The sequence below is a fragment of the Rhinopithecus roxellana genome, chromosome 2, assembly GCF_007565055.1.
Source record: "Rhinopithecus roxellana isolate Shanxi Qingling chromosome 2, ASM756505v1, whole genome shotgun sequence".
Lineage (NCBI taxonomy): Eukaryota > Metazoa > Chordata > Mammalia > Primates > Cercopithecidae > Rhinopithecus > Rhinopithecus roxellana.
Window position 1 is genome coordinate 103471133 of NC_044550.1, and position 20399 is coordinate 103491531.

Below are 20399 nucleotides of genomic sequence, written 5' to 3' on the forward strand. Positions count from 1 at the left end.
TCTAAGGGAGAGGTGCAGAGAAGAGCGACTCCAGGTCCAACGGAGGGGGCGGCGGGCCAGGGAATCCCGGGGGGCACAGGAGTTAAGGAAGGAGTTATGGTCCATAATTACAATAAAAGTTTGGAGATCTGAAAGCTTTAAGGAGCTGAGCTGTAGGGCAAAGGCTAAGGACCAGACCTGGGGAAAGTGCAAGTTAGTTGCAAGGTAGCAGGGGACTGTGAAGGGGGCTCGCGTGGAGAGCAGGGGACTGCGGATCTGGAAGGGGGCAGGTAGAGAGGAAGGCAGCCTGGAAGAGCGAGGCACACGGGTCAGTCGGAGCTCTGCGGTGGCCGCCGGAGGGGAGGGGGCCGCGGGGAGGGGCGGAGGGAAGAGCCCGGGGAAAGGTATAGCCGAGGGGAGTTCCGGATCTGGAGCTGGAAAGGGCAGGCAGCGGAGAGGGCGGCAGCGGTAGCGGTAGGGGTGGGGGAAAGAGGAGGAGGAGGAGGAGAGCCGGAGGAGGGGGAAGGAGGGAGGGGAGAGCGGTGGCGGCGGCTGCGCCGGGCTGTGAGTCTCTCGCCGCCGGAGGAAGATGAGGCTGAAGATTGGGTTCATCTTACGCAGTTTGCTGGTGGTGGGAAGCTTCCTGGGGCTAGTGGTCCTCTGGTCTTCCCTGACGCCGCGGCCGGACGACCCAAGCCCGCTGAGCAGGATGAGGGTGAGTGACCCGCCCGGCCCCCTCCGGCGGCAGCGACCGGCAACTTGTTTTGTTTGCCCGCGTGTGGAGGGAGCAGGGGGGCGGCGGGGTCGCGGCACGGCGTGGGCACCGCAGCTCCGCAGGTGGTGCTGGAGCAGTGCGGGCCGAGGGGGTGCTGAACCCCGCGGACCGCGACCCCCTGGCCGCCGCCGGCCCGCCCCCTCGCCGCCCCTTCCTCCGCTCTTCCCCGCCCCGGGCTCAGCCGCGGACACCCGCGCTGCGGCGGCAGCGGATCGGGCGGCAGCGGATCGGGCGGCCGCTCTCCACGCCGGGACTGCGGGCGGAGCTGGGGAAGAGCCGGGTCCGGGGGGCCGCGGCCGCCCGGCGTCCCACTCTTGGGAGCCGGGACCGCAGCACTCACGGCCGGTGTATGCGAGGTTGGTCCAGGCTGCGGCCTGTGGCGCGTGCAGGCCTGAAGGAGGCGAGATGCCGCTGTCGCCACCGCTGGTCCGATGGACCAGGCCCCTCGGTCCAGCCTCCCCTCCAGCCGCCGCCGCTCGTCTGGTGGTGTTCGCAGCCCCGGGCTCCCCCGGCCCGCCCGCCGGGGAGTGGGAGGGCGATGGCGCCCCGCCTCCGGCTCTTACGGAGAGCGCGCCTCCCCCTCAACTCCGGCGGCTGGGAGCTGGGGTGCGACGCGCGGCCGAGGCCTCGTCCGGACCACTGGTCCCCCTCGTGTCCCCGGGCAAGGGAGGGGCGGTTGGCCGGAGATGCCGGAGATGCCGGAGGGGGTCCCCGCCCCGCCGGCCGCCCCCCGCCCTCAGCACCTGGGGAAGCCCCAGCTCTGGCAGCGCTCGGACGCTGTCCGGGGGACAAGGAGCAGTTCCTCTTTGCCGGCTGCGGCAGGGCTGCTCGGGCCGGAAAACTAACTTGTGTCGGCGCCCGGCCACCCCGCCGCTCAGGCCGACGCCGAGGGGAGCCGCGGCGCGGAGCTCGCTGCTGCTCCGCTGGGACGCATTTGTCTGCCGCCCAGGGCGCGAGTGTTAGCGCTGACATTCCTTGGATTTGGAGGGTTTAGTCAGGCGCCTCGGAACATTAGTTACCCGGAGCCGCGCAGCGCGGGGAAGGGATCGAGGCCACTGCGGCTTCCCTGACCGGGAGCGGGCGGCGCGCACCGGCCTCGCCCGGAACCCTGACCTGCTTCCCCCCCGGATGAACCGTTGCACCCCCTGCTTCCTCCTCCCTGAGCCTGGGGCAGCCTACTGGGCCGGCTGCCAGTGGGGGTAGGAGAGGGTATGAGGGGCTCACGACCGCCGAGGCGGCGGGGCTGCCGGGGGAGTGGAGTCACTCTCTCTGTTGTAAAGTGCTTTTTGTAAATGTGATCAGCATCGCTTCTATGTCATGTTTATTAACTTTCCTTCTGGAAAGTTAGCATCAGGAAGTTGGGCGAAAAGGCTTGTGGCGTCCTTTCAAGAGTAAGAATCCTAGGAGGAGATCCCATTATCAGCTCTTTGCCTATATCATGAGATTAGATGTAATCTGTAAGTTTTAGTATTTGAAGTCTCTACAGCAGTGGAATCCCTTTGTAATATCTGGGATAGATTCCCATCTAAGTCATCTAAATTGATGATAATAAAAAGTATCAGTTTTCCTTTTCAGTACGTTTGCGGTTTTAAGCTTCTCAGCTCATGGAGTGATGGTGATCTTTTTATGATTTTGCTCTCAATATGACTTACTGACAAAGGATAACTGAATACTGCAATTGAGGATATTTGTTTTAAGTCATCAAATGGTTTTTTACATGTACCTAGAAATGTTTAACCCCCTATTTTCTGGTAGAGAAACTGACAAAACTAGCTAGGTTCAGAATGTCCCGCCCTTCTGATGGTCTTTTAAAGAGGTGGCAGAACATCAGCATCACTTGCCAACTCGTGGAATATTTTTTATTAGTGCAAATAAAGGATGGGCCATAATGCCCATTTCAATACTATATGGTGATGATAAAGAAGGTGATGATATCTTGATTTTTTGTTTGTTTCAGTGTACTTGATAAAGTTTCTCAGTGGATCCACTGTAATTTCTATCATTCGTCAAAGACAAAAGGTAGATTTTAAAGACTTAACATAATTAACATTAAGAAGAATGCTTAGGTATCAGAAGAGCAAGAAAGACCCTTTTATTGGCTTCCCAGGTAAATAGTAATACAAGCAATTTAAAGTGTAACTTATAAATAAGAGCATAAATAAGGGATTATTACCTTCCTTTAATAAAGACTAACCCAGGAGCTTTTAAGATACAGTGCTAGAAGGACAAATCCTGTAGGGAGGATTCTGACTCCTGAGTTTCTCCTCCCCCTTGTGGTTCTTTTACTTGGATGATTATTGCAAATATTCCACCCATTTTGAGATCTCTGCTTCTCTTTAATGCTGATCTACACATGGACTTTTTTGGATCCCTTTAAATGGCTTGAACGATCCAGTTTACCAGGTGTGGGTTCTGCCTCTACTCCAGCAAGCTTGCACTTGTGGCTCCATTCACCTCTGCCAGTTTTTATCTTGAACTATGAATATTTAAGACACTAAATTCTGTTACAGCCTTGACGACTTGAGATGGTCCTTCCTCATCTGCACTATTTCCTTGTTTTAGGTCTGTCCACCTGTGGAGTCAAGACGAAAGAAACATGTTTCTTATATCCTTCCCATCTCTGGGCCGCTTGCTCTTTCTCTGAGGTGAATGATGTGAAAAATGACCTTACATTTCCGATCATATTCTGTTGAGTGATTTTAATTGATTTATTCGAACATTTTTTGAGTGCCTATTATGTACCAGGCATGGTACTAGTTGTTAAGGAAATACTCCTTGTCCTTAATCTCATGGATCTTGTAAAAACCACACAGCAATCAAACCTCCATAAACATATAAATAAAAATTGTGCTACTGCTTTCATAGTGAAAACCATAGGGGGCAAGAAAATGGAAGAATTTGGTCATAAAAGCCTTACTTGAAGAAATGACTGTTAGCAGTAGCAAATCCATACAGGTCTGAAGTAACTCGATTCTTACCTCCTTGTGGGAAAGAATTTATTGGAGGGGCATAAGGCAGAGTGAGAGACCGGGGCAAATTTTTGAGCAGGAGTGAGAGTATTAAAAAGCTTTAGAGCAGGAACGGAAGGAAGTACACTTTGAAGAGGGCCATGTGGGTGACTTGAGAAATCCAGGTACCTCCTCTCACCTTGGATTTGGGGTCTTATACATTGGTATGATGCCAGGGTTTGCGTTTCTTCTCCCGTGATTCTTCCCTTGGGGTGGGCTGTCTGCATGCGCAGTGGCCTGCCAGCAGCGGGGAGGGGCTGCATACAGTGTGTTTACTGAAGTTGTACTCATGCTCACCAGAGGCATTTTTCCCTTACCATTTGAGCCTTCCTAGAGGAAGGGCAAGTGCTAGTTAAAAGCCACCATTTTGCCTATTAGTGCACATGCTGGAGCCCACTGGCCCAACTCCTGAGATCTTAGCAGGAACTTGCTGATAACCAGCTTTAGGTGTTTTCTGTCTATTGGGAGACTGCCTTTCCATGGTGTTGGCTGCAACCAATTATTCTTTTCAGAGCGACAGTTTAACAACTGCCTGACCATCACCCTTTGGTCACCTGACATTCCTGGTGGTGAGGGGCCTTTCCTGCCCTGCTCATGTCTGCCTAGCTGCTTACTCTGACTTTTGAGGCAAAATCTGAACATTTCAAGAAAAGTAGTTAATCTGGAAGTGGGTGGCAGCATTCTTGAGAAGGAGCATGTGTGCAAAGGTCTAAGGCAGGAGGTAGCATGGGTGAAATAGTGAGAAACTAGGAGATGAATGTTGGAACGTGGAGCATGAGAAGTGGAATGATGCCACTCAGGAAAGCATGGGTCTCGCAGTCCACGCTAAGGAGATCTTAAGTGCAGTGAGAAGCCATTGAAGGATTTTAAGTAGGGGAGAGGGGATTTGTGTTTTGAAAAGATCACTCTGGCTGCCTACAGAAAGTACGTATTTGTCTATAGAACAGGTAGCAGGAGTCCTGGTGGGGGTGGTCATTTTTCAGGTGGGACATAATCCTTGCTTAGATTGGCAGGGTGGTGGTAGAGATAGAAAAAAAAAAATTGATTCAAGAGCTCCTAAAGATGCAAAGGCATCAGGATTTGGCGAGTGGATATGGTAGCGAAGGTGTCCGGAGGCCTAGGATGATAGATTATTTGTTCCATTATGGAAAGTTCTCAAGGCAAAATGTATACTTTCTTGTGTTGTATTATGATTATGGGAAGCCTTTTTTTTTTTTTTTTTTTTAAGTCTTTGTCCTCTGGATATTTTAAGGACAGCATTTATTAAGATTATCTGTTTAGACTTGCAAATCACAGAAAGCTCCTTTAATTAAATAAATTATAATATGTCTCAGACTAACACCATTTATCCCAGGTTTTAGCCCTGAGTGACTGTCTACAGTTGACTCATAAGCCTCTGAAAATAAAGGTTTTTAAAGGAAATGTTGACAGATCCATTAAAACAGTAGTCACCTACCTGTTTAGCACCAGGGACCGGTTTCGTTGAAGACAATTATTCCACAGACTGGGGGGGTTGGGTTGGGGATGGTTTGGTGATGAAATGGTGCCACCTCAGATCATTATGCATTAGATTCTCATAAGGAGTGCGCAACCTGGATCCCTTGCATGCAGTTCACAATAGGGTTTCTGCTCCTGTGAGAATCTAATACCACCACTGATCCGACAGGAGGCAGAGCTCAGGTGGTAATGCTCGCTTGCCAGACTGCTACTCACCTCCTGCTGTGCGGCCTGGTTCCTAACAGGCCATGGATAGGTACCTGTCCATGACCCAGAGTTGGGGACCCCTGCATTAAAACATTCAGTGCTGGTGAGAAGCTGTGTATAAACTAATGACTCTCTGGATATGCAAATGCAACTTTAGTCAAGTCATTAATGCCACTTACGTTCAGGATGTACATAGTAGGACTAATTCAGGAACTACTAGGCCAAGAGGTTTTATATGATAGGCAAGCTAACAGGTTTGAAAGGAATATACCTTAAATGAGGATTAGTGGCTGAATTGATTACCCTGGCAGTCAAGTGTCACCTTACCAAAGCCATTTTATCTCAGTGACGATCAGTTGTAACCTGAAAAATTCTGCCCTTGAACATGAGATTGTATTTCAAATGGAAGCTCTGTTTATACTATTAGGGATGGAGCTATCACTTAGTGAAAGTGTAGTGTCTTAAATGGTCACTGTTCTCTCAGTTTCCCAGGCTATACGCCTTAGGATTGGTTTTTGTTTTCTTTCCTGTTTTCAATCTCCCATTCCCCTTCTCCCCCCATACATAATAATTATTAAAAATCTCACATCAACAAGTCTGAGAAATCTGGGGTTTATAGACTTCCTGAAATTAATGCGAACTTTTGCATACATCTGCATTTTTTTCTAGGTTGATAATCAGAAGCTTTTGTGTTTCCTAAAATGTCCTCTAAACCAAACAAGGCTTCCAGCCACTGACCATGTGTCCTTTGAAGGCAGAGTTCATGTTTCCTGTTCGTTGAGTATTTCCTCAGCATTTAATATGTGCCTTCTATAAAATTAGCACCAGGAAAGATGCTAAAAGAAACTAAAGTAAGGTACATCCATTTATGTCTCCCACATAGGTCTGAACATTTCGGAAATGTTTGGTGAATTCCTAAGAATTGCTGTATTTATCACTTCTGTGGAAATGTTTCCCATCCAGTGGTCTATGTGAGGTCAGGCATCAGCCCTGTTACCATCTGCTTGCCCCTGCCCCCTTCCCCATCCTCCCCTCCCTAAGACCTCATGAAGAATACTGAGAACACCCGAAGTGGGAGTTCCTGCTCTCACAATCTAGTTGGGGGTGGGGAGAGCTATTCCTTAATCCAGTAGCAATGTAAAGAAATAAGAAATGTCACAAGGATATATTTCGTCAATAGTCAAACCAGTAGGTGGAGAAGCCTTAAAATGGCCTTTTGGGGAGTGCACAATTATTAGTAAAGAGAGAATGAAAACTGTTGAACAGCAGTTTATTTTGTGACTTAGGCTGGTTGCATGGGATGGGAGATAACGCGTGAGATACGATTTGGGTTTCTGTATAAACTGTGTTAGATCAGACGATAGTAAATTGGAGAAAGAGGAAGAGAGAAAAATAATTCATCATGAATGAAAAGCAAAATTCTGAGCTTCAGCCATCTGTAAACAGAATATGTGGAATTTCTAACTTGAGTTATTAAAAAAGTTGGTCAGCAAGATTTGAGTAGCTATTGAATGCAGGAAAATGATTGTGATTATTCAGCTTCAAACTAGATAATTGTCTTTGTTCATATTTGAATTTCTCATTCCTGAAGAATGAATGTACAATCTGAAAAGTAGCTAAATTAAGGATTTCAGTAATAACAGCAACAATAATAGTTTACATATATTGAATCCTTACTTTGGGCCTAATAAATATTCTACATGTATTTGGTCATTTATTTGTAACAACCACCCTCTATTGCAAGTCTGAGGGAATCCCCGCTTTACAGATGAGGCTGTTGTGGTATAGAGAGGTGAACTCTTCGTCCAAGGTTATTCACTTAATTAATTGTAGAGCTAGGATTCAATCTTAGGTGTTGTAACTTCAGAGCTGTGCTTTCTGATGTTGCACTGCAGTTTTTAACAACACAGACAAGTACACATATGGACTCCATTGAAAAGTGGATATATAGATGCTAGCGGGGTAATTTCAGATAAACACCGGAGACAATGTAGATGGTCCCTGACTTACCATGATTCAGCTTACAATTTTTGACTTTTCAATGGGTTTATCAGTGTGTAACTCTGTCATAAGTCTGAGCACACCTGGACTTAAGATGTCTTATGATTCTTCAAGTTTACAATGGGTTCGTTGCAGGGTGTAACCCCGGTAAGTCGAGGAGCATCTGTACATGGTAATATGAAAGAGAATGGGAGGCTGGGTGCGGTGGTTCGTGCTTGTAGTCCCAGCACTTTGGGAGGCCTAGGCAGGTGAATCACTTGAGGTCAGGAGTTTGAGACCAGCCTGGCCAACATGGTGAAACCCTGTCTCTACTAAAAATACAAAAATTAGCCAGGCATGGTAGCATGCGCCTGTAATCCCAGCTACTCAGGAGGCTGAGGCAGGAGAATTGCTTGAAGCCAGGAGGCAGAGGTTGCAGTAAGTGGAGCTCATGCCACTGCACTCCAGCCTGGGCAACAGAGCAAGACTCACATCTCAAAAAAAAAAAAAAAAAGTAAAAAAAAATAAATAAATAAAAAAGAGAGAATGGGGTGGAGGGGACCACTCAGGGAACATCAGGGGAAGGCGATGGCCAGAGCAGAGACTTCGGGAGTAAGTGGAAGACTATCATGCAAATCTGGGAGAAGAGCATTCCAGGCAGAGGGAACAGAAGTGCAAAATTCCTGAGGATGGAATGAGGCTGGAGTGTTTGAAGCCAGTATGGCTGGAGTTCGTTGAGTTTGGAGGGAGTACAGTACCGGATGAGCTTGAAGATGTAGTCAGGACTCAGGTGATGGGCGTGTGTGGCTCCTGTGGTCTGTTATTAGGGTGATTATTTGTTTTAGTTTACATTTGCTGCCCATTAGCCATTATTATCCTTTCACTCTCAGAAATGTCCTGCGTTGGATGGTAAATTATATAGGTGTCTTGCTTAAAATGTATGTTCCTAGATAAATAAAATGATAATAGTCCTTTTTGGCCACAGTTTGTGGGCCAGATGCACAAGTAAACAATCGCGGTGGGTAAGACAAAAACTGTGTTAGTTAAGTCCACTGGGTGCTATGGGATCACAGAGAAAGGAGCATCTAGTGTATGGGGCTGGATGCTGTCAGAGAGCTTGTCTTATAAAAAGACATGCTGGAGAGAGGAGGACAGAGGAGACTGTGTGCAACAGCATAAATGACTGTGACCAATCCTGAGGACTACATGGCTGGAAAATTGGGTTGGAGAGGGGTGGAATAGAAGAGAGGACCTTAGAAAGATAAATAGAATCTGAGCCATGAAAGACTTTGAATGGTCAGAGCTGGGCTATAAGGAATATCTGGAAACAGTGAAAGCTAGATCTCAGCGAGGAAAGAATCGTGTCTGAAGGATATAATGAAGCCTAAACTAAGGAGAAGGACCTAGAGACTGACTACAGAGGAAGAGGTTGTGGAAGTGAATAGAATTGCCCAGGGGGAGGAGGAATCATTCTCGATGGTAAAGGAAAGGATGTTGATGCCTTTAGAAGGAATACAGCTGTCCAAAGCACTGGCTCTCAAACTTCTGTAGGCTTCAGAATCACCTAGAGGGTGTGAGAAAACGGATTACTTGGCCCCATGCCCAGAATTTCTGATTGAGTAGATGTAGGGTAGAGCAGATAATTTGCATTTCTAACTAGTTCTCCGGGGATGCTGCTGCTGCTGCTGCTGCTGGTCTAGGGATCGTGCTTTTGAGGAGTGCCAGTCTAGAGGTTATATAGATTTGGGGGCTGCAAAATGAAAAATTTGGTTTGGTTTGGCATATGGTATTTTATAGACTACAGGTCAGTCAAGCGAAGGTGTCTAACCAGGTACGTGGAGCTCAGCATGGAATCAGAAGTGGATGCATTTCATTGGCCAGAGGGTGGTGTCTGAAGCTCAGGGAGTGGATTGGTAAGTTAAAGGAGCCTGTGTGGATGAAGGAGAAAAATGTGTATATTAAGAAAGAAACATGGAAAATGCCTTCTTTTAGGCTCTAGGAGGTTGGTGGGGAGAGATGAAAGAAGACATAGACAGAAGTAAAATGACTGAGACAATATTGCCTAACCGTGAGCAAAAATAATTTCTTTAAGGGCAGGGCCATCAACAAATTCGAATGTTACAATATTTGAGAACTGACTAGAATGAAAGCTGAAACAAGTGGCTGTGGAAGCGTTACCTGCCTGCTAAGCTAACCAGTAGTACTTTGGTCTAGAGAGGGACCACAGCAGCAGCATCATTGGCATCTCAGTAAATACTGTGGCCCAGGAAAACTGGTTCAGATGATAAAGAAGTTCAGGTGATGAAGAGTCATCTTCACTATGGGAAAAATACAAATAGAGAAAAAATGTTATTAGAGAACTGTAACTATCGAAGAGGAACTTAACCCATTTTTGGTTATGTCTGGTCCACCACATAACTTTATGTGCCTTTCCACCTCTCCCTACCCACAACTCTGTGTGTGTGTATGTGTGTGTGTGCAGGCACTTATGTATATATATTTTAGTTGTGATTCTATATAATACTATATAAGTCTAAAATCCAGTGATTAGAAAAGCTGTGACTAGAAAAACAATTTAATATTTAAAATTGGAAAATAAATTTTATTCTGAGAACATTAGACAATTTTTAGTTTTTAGTACATTAATTTGACTGAAGTGTATTAAAAAACCAGAATAGCAAAACTGTGCTATTCTCAGCATAGAGAAAACGTATGCTCAGCATTTCAATATTCTTAGTTTTTAAAAATGAAGTTTATCATTAAATTCTAGTTCAGCCCTGTGATCCTGAAAGCAACACTGAGACAACTTGAACTGCAGTCACCCAGAGTCTACATCTTTTTGGAGAGGGAAGAGCTAACTTTCAGTTGCTTCATTTGCTAAGAATCCTGAATATTTCCAAATGAGAAATGTTCTCATTTCTGCACCATTATAAATTCCCTTCTGGGCCCCCCCGCCTTTGTAGCATTTTCAAGCATTACTCCCAAGAAGCATTTAAACATGTCGACAGGGAGACCTGATTCACTTCACTGAATACAAGAACTGGTACGCTGAAACTTGAGGAAAAAATCAACTTTACATTATCTAATTAGGTTTACAGAATTGGTGCAGAGCAGCCTGGTTTCCCAAATCTAGAAGGTACAATTAACTGCAGTATTATATCAATACCAACTAGTCTGTGAATAGGCTTCTAAGCAATAGGAATCTGTTACTATCAAGAATATTTTAAACTGGATGAGTTAAAATTAAGTCACATACTATTGGGAACCATTCTGTATCAGAATAGCGTAGATGACCTAGTCTTTTTTTTAATTTTAATTTTTACCAATTCCCTGGTTTAGGAATACATCTGAGCCCCAAGAGGTATGCTACCGTCTTTGGTAGTAAACTTAACATGCTTAATGATTATCTGGCTTAATTGTAATTTTAGCATTTGTAGTTACCTTTATGAAATTATTTTTTATGCATAACTGTTTACTGTGAAAACTATGTATTCACTGGTAAAGCTATGCTTCCTATGAAAACTGTGTATTCACTGGTGTCTTATAAAAAGAAATGGTATTATTTATTATGTAAGTATGTTTTAAATAGGCAGTAACTGAGAAACTGCCAAAACTTTTTTGGAGGGAGTTCACTCTTATTAGAAGTTGGGTATGTCAGCATTTTTATTTATTAAACTGTTTGTATTCATAATAATTCTTTAACTTTTGGTTTTCCTTTTAATAGAAACACCAGCCAGGTATGGTCGCTTATGCCTATAATCCTAGCATTTTGGCTGCCTGAACCTGGAGGATTGCTTGAGGCTAGAAGCCTGGGCAATATAGCAAGATCTTGTGGCTTAAACAAAAAAAAAACCAAACCTGATAAGATACTCTTTAATGTGAGCAAGGTTTGCAAGTAGCTTTTACAACTGTGCAAATGCCTAACTTCTTCTACAAGGAGAACCCTTGATTTAAAACCAACCAGTTGATTCTAGTTATTAGAGTGAAACAATAGTTTCAATTCCTAATGTAGTATGAAGAGACCCCTTTGAACCGTTCCACAGAATTTCAAGAATTAACACTTGTAGAGAAGTGATATCATGACAACATCAATGTAGTATCTTTATGATTCTGTGAGAATTTGTTTTTTAAAAAATATATTCCTTAGAAAGCCTAAATAGAAAACAAAACAAAAAAAGAACAGTAAGGTACAGTTGTACATTGCAAAAAAGAAGTCCTTAAGTCGTGATGCATGAAGTTCTCTATAAGTTCTTGTCAGTACTTACTGCTGTACTTCACATTTTTTATTCTGTAGATTTGAAGTAAATATTTTATATACTGTTTATTAACATTTATTATTGCAAAAATAGTTCTTTTACAACCCTAGCATAAAATAAAACTATCAGTATACTTAAGTGAGTCATGCAAGTGTCATTTTGCCAGAATATATCAAAGATATCTGAGTAATGATATTTAGAAATGGAAAATGTGAAAATAGCATCATTATTAGAAGATTCTAATTCTGTTTAGATTTATAGTTTGTGGTCATTTATGTAAACATTTTAAAAATGGCTTAGGTGATGGATTAGAGACTTAAATGTTAGACCTAATACCATAAAAACCCTAGAAGAAAATCTAGGTAGTACCATTCAGGACATAGGCATGGGCAAGGACTTCATGTCTAAAACACCAAAAGCAACGGCAGCAAAAGCAAAAATTGACAAATGGGATCTAATTAAACTAAAGAGCTTCTGCACAGCAAAAGAAACTACCATCAGAGTGAACAGGCAACCTACAGAATGGGAGAAAATTTTTGCAATCTACTCATCTGACAAAGGGCTAATATCCAGAATCTACAAAGAACTCAAACAAATATACAAGAAAAAAACAAACAACCCCATCAAAAAGTGGGGAAAGGATATGAACAGACATTTCTCAAAAGAAGACATTCATACAGCCAACAGACACATGAAAAAATGCTCATCATCACTCGCCATCAGAGAAATGCAAATCAAAACCACAATGAGATACCATCTCACACCAGTTAGAATGGCAATCATTAAAAAATCAGGAAACAACAGTTGTTGGAGAGGATGTGGAGAAATAGGAACACTTTTACACTGTTGGTGGGAGTGTAAACTAGTTCAACCATTATGGAAAACAGTATGGCAATTCCTCAAGGATCTAGAACTAGATGTACCATATGACCCAGCCATCCCACTACTGGGTATATACCCAAAAGATTATAAATTATTCTACTACAAAGACACATGCACACGTATGTTTATTGCAGCACTATTCACAATAGCAAAGACTTGGAATCAACCCAAATGTCCATCTGTGACAGACTGGATTAAGAAAATGTGGCACATATACACCATGGAATACTATGCAACCATAAAAAAGGATGAGTTTGCGTCCTTTGTAGGGACATGGATGCAGCTGGAAACCATCATTCTTAGCAAACTATCACAAGAAGAGAAAACCAAACACCACATGTTCTCACTCATAGGTGGGAACTGAACAATGAGATCACTTGGACTCGGGAAGGGGAACATCACACACTGGGGCCTATCATGGGGAGGGGGGAGGGGGGAGGGATTGCATTGGGGAGTTATACATGATATAAATAATGAATTGATGGGTGCTGACGAGTTGATGGGTGCAGCACACCAACATGGCACAAATATACATATGTAACAAACCTGCAGGTTATGCACATGTACCCTAGAACTTAAAGTATAATAAAAAAAAAAATAAATAAATAAAAAAATAAAACAATAGAAATGGCTTAAGAATAGTCTAATTAGGTTGTCAATTACATTTTTTTTTTTTTGCTTGATTGTTTAATGCTGTTATGAAAAACACGTATTTGTGAAGGAAATTATTTGCCTAGAAAAATTTACCATGCAATATATTTCTCCATACTGGAGTTCTTCTTTTTTTTTGAGATGGAGTTTCACTCTTGTCACTCAGGCTGGAGTACAATGGCGCGATCTTGACTCACTGCAACTTCCGCCCCCCAGGTTCAAGTGACTCTCCTGCCTCAGCCTCCCTAATAGCTGGGATTACAGGTGTCCACTACCATGCCCCGCTAATTTTTGTATTTTTAGTAGAGATGGGGGTTTCACCATGTTGGCCAGGCTGGTCTCGAACTTCTGACCTCCGGTGATCCGCCTGCCTTGGCCTCCCAAAGTGCTGAGATTACAGGCGTGAGCCACTGCACCTGGCCAGTTCTTTGTTAATAAAAGTCCATGTACCTGGAAGTCAAAGGTATACTTTGCATTGCCATTTCAAACTTGTCTGAGGCATTTTCTAAAATGTTTGTCTCATTGGATATAGGTTTTAATTATGCTTGCTTGAGAAGACTTAAATCTTTACCCTTCTCCTGGTAGTTTTCTTCTGGCAGTTCAGTATTTTGCCATGCAATTTTTATTAGACGATTTGATCATTGTGCTTTTTATTGCCCAACCCAACAGATTTAATCTTTTTATCTCTAATACAGCAAGGTGTGCTGTGTAAATCTTAGTGTGTTACCTTTACAATCTGTTTGCAGAGTTTTACATCATCTTTTGAAAGAAAGTATCTAAACACCCCTGTTCAAATATCTGCTAGTTCTTGCCAGGATGATTTAAGATGAATTTAAAAAATCCATTAGATTTTTGGCAAATAAGCTCTCAATTATGGTACGGAAAAAATGACTACAAAGTGCTTTTTAGAGTAATGGAATATGACTGAAATTTTATTACTTTACACATGCAGATTTTTCTACTATGGTAGATGTTCTTAAACTAAAAGATCACTGTCAAGATTAGAAATTTTTATCACTAAAATATATAATTATATTTGAACAATTAGCAAAAGATTGGGGAATGGGAATATACAGGCCGGCAGTTTTGTTAACTGTTGCTCCCTGTGTGAAGGCCTCAGAGGAAATTCTAAGTCCAGTGTTCGTCAGAGAGGCTGGAGGAGAATGTTTCCATTTTAGTGATCAATGAAAATAAATTTGCTTACAGTCCAGGGAGATCATGGTAGTAGAGAAAAAAAAACTTTAGTAAATAATTTTCTAAAATTCTCTATTCTAAACATATACTAAGAGAGGATGGTTTTTAAATACCTCGGTATTTTAAAGAAATACATTTTCTGTATGAAATTAAGATTATTCATTTTCTTGTAGCTAACATTTAGACTCTAAATCATGGCACATGTAACACTTCTATTTTAAAATAAATGTAGGGTACGTGAAAGCACAGTTGTTAACTTTGAAAATTTTGAAGCGTGGAATCAACCTGCAAACATAATAGAGCTGAAAATACCATGCCTTTTCCTAGGTCATGCTGTTTGCTTAACCCGAGAAAGGAACTGCTCTTATCATCCAAGTATCAGTCAAAATATGTATGTACTGTATGGTCATTCTCAGATTATTTTTCCCAGTATCCTATTTGAAAATCTGAGGAAGGTTTTAATCAATGTGGCTTCATCTTACTTTCCATTAATTATGACTGCAAGAAGAGTACAGCCACTCTTGTTTGATCAGCCTATACACTGTGACTGAATGGAAAGCGAATCACAGCCAGAGAGTCTAATAGTTTCACAGTGGTAAAATCATGTTTTGTAAGAAGCAGTTATCATCCTTGAGCACAGCTCTGTTAACTGGTAACAGTAAGGTAAAAGTAAATGTTACAATCTTTCTTATATGTTGGCAAAAATCACTTCCTAAAGATAAATGAATGGCTGAAACATTTATTCTTATTTGCATCTACTTTTTTAACTTAAGTGACAGGTACTTATATTTAAAAGTAACATGTTTTGTGTAATGATTTATGATTTCTAAGGGCTGATAAATGCAGAAAGAATAACTAAAAGGAAGTTGTAAGTGTCAGTTAAGGAATAGATGCTTTTTTAAATATAGAAAATTAGAAAACTTAAGGTAACAGCAAAAGTAATATACATTTGTTCAGTATTTTTGTTTTCTGGTGACTTTAGATATTTTTCCTATTATTCCTTTAATTATTTTAAAAAATAACTACAATCTATTTTTTTCTCCCTTGGGACAGTGGATTCCTTTCTCTGATTATGAGGCCTGGAATTTGAGTGATTCATTGGTCAGTTTCTTTTGGGTTCCAGTGGGTGCGAAATGTAAGAATGATTCTTTTAAGGTTAAAAAATGTCAGTTATATATTTTATTGACTGCAGGCAGCTAGAAAAAGTAAACTTGCCATGTGGGCACACAGCGTGTTGTCTCTGAATGATGAAGCTAGCAGGTTACTGTAATACACACACAGACACACACACACACAGAGCGTGTTGCCCTTAAATGATGAGGCTAGCAGGTTACTCATAATACACACACACACACACACACACACACACAGCGTGTTGCCCCTGAATGATGAGGCTAGCGAGTTATTCATAATACACACACACACACACACACACACACACACACACACACACTCACACTGCTTTTTCTCTATGTACCTGATTCTTTTACATTGAAGATAACTAAATCTTTGAATGGTGAGGCTAGCAGGTTACTCATAATACACACACACACACACACACACACACACACACATACATACTGGTTTTTCTCTATGTACCTGATACTTTTAAATTAAAGATAACCAAACCTTTGAATGGTGAGGCCAGCAGGTTACTCATAATTCACACACATAAACACACACACACACACAGACACACACTGCTTTTCTCTATGTACCTGATACTTTTTAATTAAGGATAACCAAACCTTTAACTCTTGAGCCAGTGATAATGAGAAAATAAAATTTCATTTCTCCCACTATTCCTCTCACACACGGCACTTTTTTTTTTTTTTTAAAGCTGCGTTAGGAGGCTGTTATATCCTTTGAAATACCACAGGTCTTGAGAGGGATGAATGATGAAAGTTAAAGACTAGTGATTGAGCAGGAATGGGAGAAAGATTAGGGATTTGGTTTTCTGGCACAAGGCTCCTTTCTGTCACAGGACTGTAAATTTTCCTGGGTTGACGTGGGCTTAATTTAAAATTGCCTTATATATGCAGTGATGAAAATCAAATCAAATTTAAATTACTAAATGGAACATCCTCCTGATAATGTTAAAAAAACTGATTTAGAAGAGGGTTTTCGGTACTTTGAAATATTAATGTTAATATTCTGAAAGCTGAACAATGATGTTTCAATCTGCTTCACTCCATCCCCATTACTTCTTGTCAGCTATCTATGAGCATTGGGCCACTTGCCACAGTTTTACATGATAACCATATTAAGTGGTAAGGAAGATCAGAAAATATACAGTGCCTTCCTCAGTCAGGTTCCTGATTTATTTCCAGTACTTTCCGTTTAGATACATACTGATTTACCTAATTTCTTAAATCCATGGACTAGTACTGATACTCCTGTTTGTCATTGTTTAGGATTTTACATGGTTAAAAAATACATTGGTAACAGATGACTGACACCCAAAAAAGTAAAAAAGCAAAACAGAAATCACCATGTTTTAACAGATTTGTCATGAAGCAAAATGCATGAGAAATTTGGTCTGTTTCAGTCTGCTTGTTATCAGTCAGAAATCACTTTTGCCTTGCCCAGAGAAGACTCAGGTTCATCGAATTCTCTTCGCCACTGTGTGAAAGTGTGTAGCAGCATGGACAGCACGTACTAAGTATATGTACAGAGTAAATGGTGCACTGGGTGGCATCTGGAATCTTGAAAGGACAGTGTCTCTTAGATGCTTAACTTACTACTGGGAGTGAAGAAGATCAGTGATTCTCAAAAAAAAAAAAAAAAAAAAAAGAAGAAGAAAAAGTGGAAAAATTCATTTTGGGGAAAAGAAGCTAGTATAATTTAGGGTTTTGATTACTATCATACTTGACTGAGAGAAATCCCTTATTCTTAAAATAATACAGGTACTGCATTTCTGATTTTATAATACTGCTTAAATGCTTCCTGTCCCAGGCAGTGTAATGAATTAAAATGTAGTAGATATTTAGCACAAGCAAAAAGGACCTATAGTTTAGGAATACTAAATTCAGAACTTTGTATTGCAAGTAGTTACCAGGAAGTAGTGGGGGTTAAATCTGTGCTACTGGGAAAGTGTTTTTTTTTTTTTTTTTTTTCTGTTTCCTGTTTTTAATTTCCTTGTATACATTTTAGAGTCTACCGTTTGTATGAACTGTGTCCTAGTCAAGAAAGAGATAACTAAGCACTATTTCGGTTCAAGATATTTAGCAATCTCATGGTTTTGGGATAAACTGCTATCCTAGTGATGTTTTCTTGTCACTGTCTCATTGAGATTTTGAAAAATCCAAACACATCCTTAATCAATTCAAAAGATTCCTAGGGAAATTACGTTCAACTTGATTATGGTATTCCTTAGGAGAGCTTGGGCGTAGGGCAAGGAGAATGAGCTTTTAAGGTGTAGGAAGAAGATAAGTGTGTTCCACATAAAAGGAGGAGGGGCCTGCTGTATAGTACAAGGTCATGGCTTAAGCCAATCATTTGTCGTGGGGTTAGGGAGTAGGAAGGGTGAATGGGTCTAAACCACATACAGACTTTTTTTTTTTTTTTTAAATTGAATCGATAACCATGAATATGAATCCCTATGAATACTAAATTTTCTAGAGAAATTACATTGATATGCAATTTTCCTTACTGTGTAACATATAGCTCCCCAAGGACAAGGTTAAAAATGAAAACTGACATCATTATATAGTAAAAGTACACATGGACTCTGACATGGGTTAAAATGCTGGTACAATCACTGTTAATAGCTTTAGTGAGCTTGACCGAGTGATTTACTTACTGAGAGCTTCCTTTTCCTCATCTGTAAAGTAGACATAAAATCAACTTCATGGCAATGTTCTTGTGTTTCCAGTTTATCAGAGCTTTTATGACAGGGTTTAACTTGCACTTTTTTTTTTTTTTTTTTTTTTTTTTTTTTTTTAGACGGAGTCTCGCTCTGCCGCCCAGGCTGGAGTGCAGTGGCCGGATCTCAGCTCACTGCAAGCTCCGCCTCCCGGGTTCACGCCATTCTCCTGCCTCAGCCTCCCGAGTAGCTGGGACTACAGGCGCCCGCCACCTCGCCCGGCTAGTTTTTTGTATTTTTAGTAGAGACGGGGTTTCACCATGTTAGCCAGGATGGTCTCGATCTCCTGACCTCGTGATCCGCCCGTCTCGGCCTCCCAAAGTGCCGGGATTACAGGCTTGAGCCACCGCGCCCGGCCAACTTGCACTTTTATACATACTGTTTTTCCTTCCTTCTGTTCCTTCTTGGATGAGCACCACAATTTGTACATAGTTTCAAGAGTGCTTTAAAAATGAAAATACTTAAGTTCTGCAAACTTATTATTAATTCATTATTTTGAATTATAAGTGAAGGAGGGCTGAATATTGTCTTTTCTCCTGGACTTTTAGACTTTTGCCTTCAAAGTTATATCCTTCAATGAACCGGTGTTCTCAAAGAGGGAAAGAGGAAAATATTATTGTTTACTTACTTTTTTTTTTTTTTTTTTTGAGATGGAGTCTTGCTCTGTCACCAGGCTGAAATGCTATGGTGCAATCTTGGCTCACTGCAACCTCCAACTCCCTGGTTCAAGTGATTCTCCTGCCTCACCCTCCCGAGTAGCTGGGATTGCAGGTGCGTGCCACCATGCCCAGCTAATTGTTTTATATTTTTAGTAGAGACAGGGTTTTGCCCTGTTGGCCAGGATGGTCTCAATCTCCTGACCTTGTGATCCACCTGCCTCGGCCTCCCAAAGTGCTGGGATTACAGGTGTGAGCCACCGTACTGGGCCTACTTACTTTTGAAATACATTTACATTAAGAAAAAAAGAATATATGTTCATTGTAGAAAATATTAAAAAGTTAAAGCAAGTAAGAAACAAAATTATCTACAACCCATCCTATTCAAAGATAATTATCATTAGCTATTTGGTGTATTTCTTGCCTAAATATATGTACTATGCATAGACATAGTCCACAGTATACATAAACTCTGTGGATTGCTTTTTTAATTTCACTATAGAAATATTTTAATTGTTTTTAGGATATGTATAGGTTTGTAATTTTTTCTTTTAACCATCTGGTCATTTTAGTATTGAAATGGTTTAAGGAAAGGGGACATTAGAAAAAAAAAAAAAAAAAACTGTGTGCTGGGAATTAGAGATCTGAAATTGTCATATACACCACATTTGCAAAATTTTTTCACCTGCCCTTGAAAAAAGCCAAGGCATGATTTTGAATTCTGTAAGATGGTTTATTAAGATTGCTTAAACTTTGAGTAGTTTCTGGAAAGACCAGCAATTAAATGAAGAAAAACAGAAGCCATCACTGGAAGAACAACTATTTTGTGGATGTTACTTATTTCACGATCTTTTCCCTATTCTTTACCCCAACATAGTTCACAACTTAAAGTTGTGCACTGTAAAGCACTCTAAAGCTTTTAAACTTCTGCCTAGTAAGTTAGTATTAAGCAATTTAAGTCACTGCCATGGGGTTAAATATGAGGTTTAATAAAAACATTGGTTTCTTAATTTTGTTTATTAGTCTTACTCCTATAGTGTGTGTGTCGTGAAGCATAATTTCTCTTTTCTTTCTCCTGATGCAACTCAGCCACTCCAGGATTTTCTCATTTTCCTTCATATTAGGAATATTTAAAAATTAAAACAATACCCTTTCTTTTAGTCACTGCGTAGTTGGACTACACTTATTTCACTATGAGGTGATAGGGCTCTTCTTTTCCATGTGTTTGCATCTTAAATAAATACAGACATTATGCATTTATTTATACTTATATACTAATACAACAGGTCAGCACAGTCACTCCCCACCCATGTGGGGAGCCAAATTCTAGTCTGAAAATGGAACATCAAATACTAATAAGTAACCTATACTGAACTCTTAGGTATGTTTACATCCTTAATTTAATCTTCTGACATTTTGCAGTTGGGGAAATTTGTGGCTTAAAGAAGT

At 41.4% G+C, this 20399-nt stretch overlaps 1 protein-coding gene across 2 annotated transcripts in view; it reads left to right on the forward strand.

The window, feature by feature from the left end:
• The first annotated feature begins 249 nt into the window (after positions 1–249).
• GALNT7 (polypeptide N-acetylgalactosaminyltransferase 7) overlaps positions 250–20399 on the forward strand; it is a 154038-nt gene continuing 133888 nt past the window's right edge. For both annotated transcript variants that reach the window (XM_010363996.2, XM_030918397.1), the window contains exon 1: positions 250–694. In XM_010363996.2, the coding sequence (XP_010362298.1) occupies positions 569–694 (126 nt within the window). In that variant the 5' untranslated portion in view covers positions 250–568. The remainder of the gene's footprint in view (positions 695–20399) is intronic.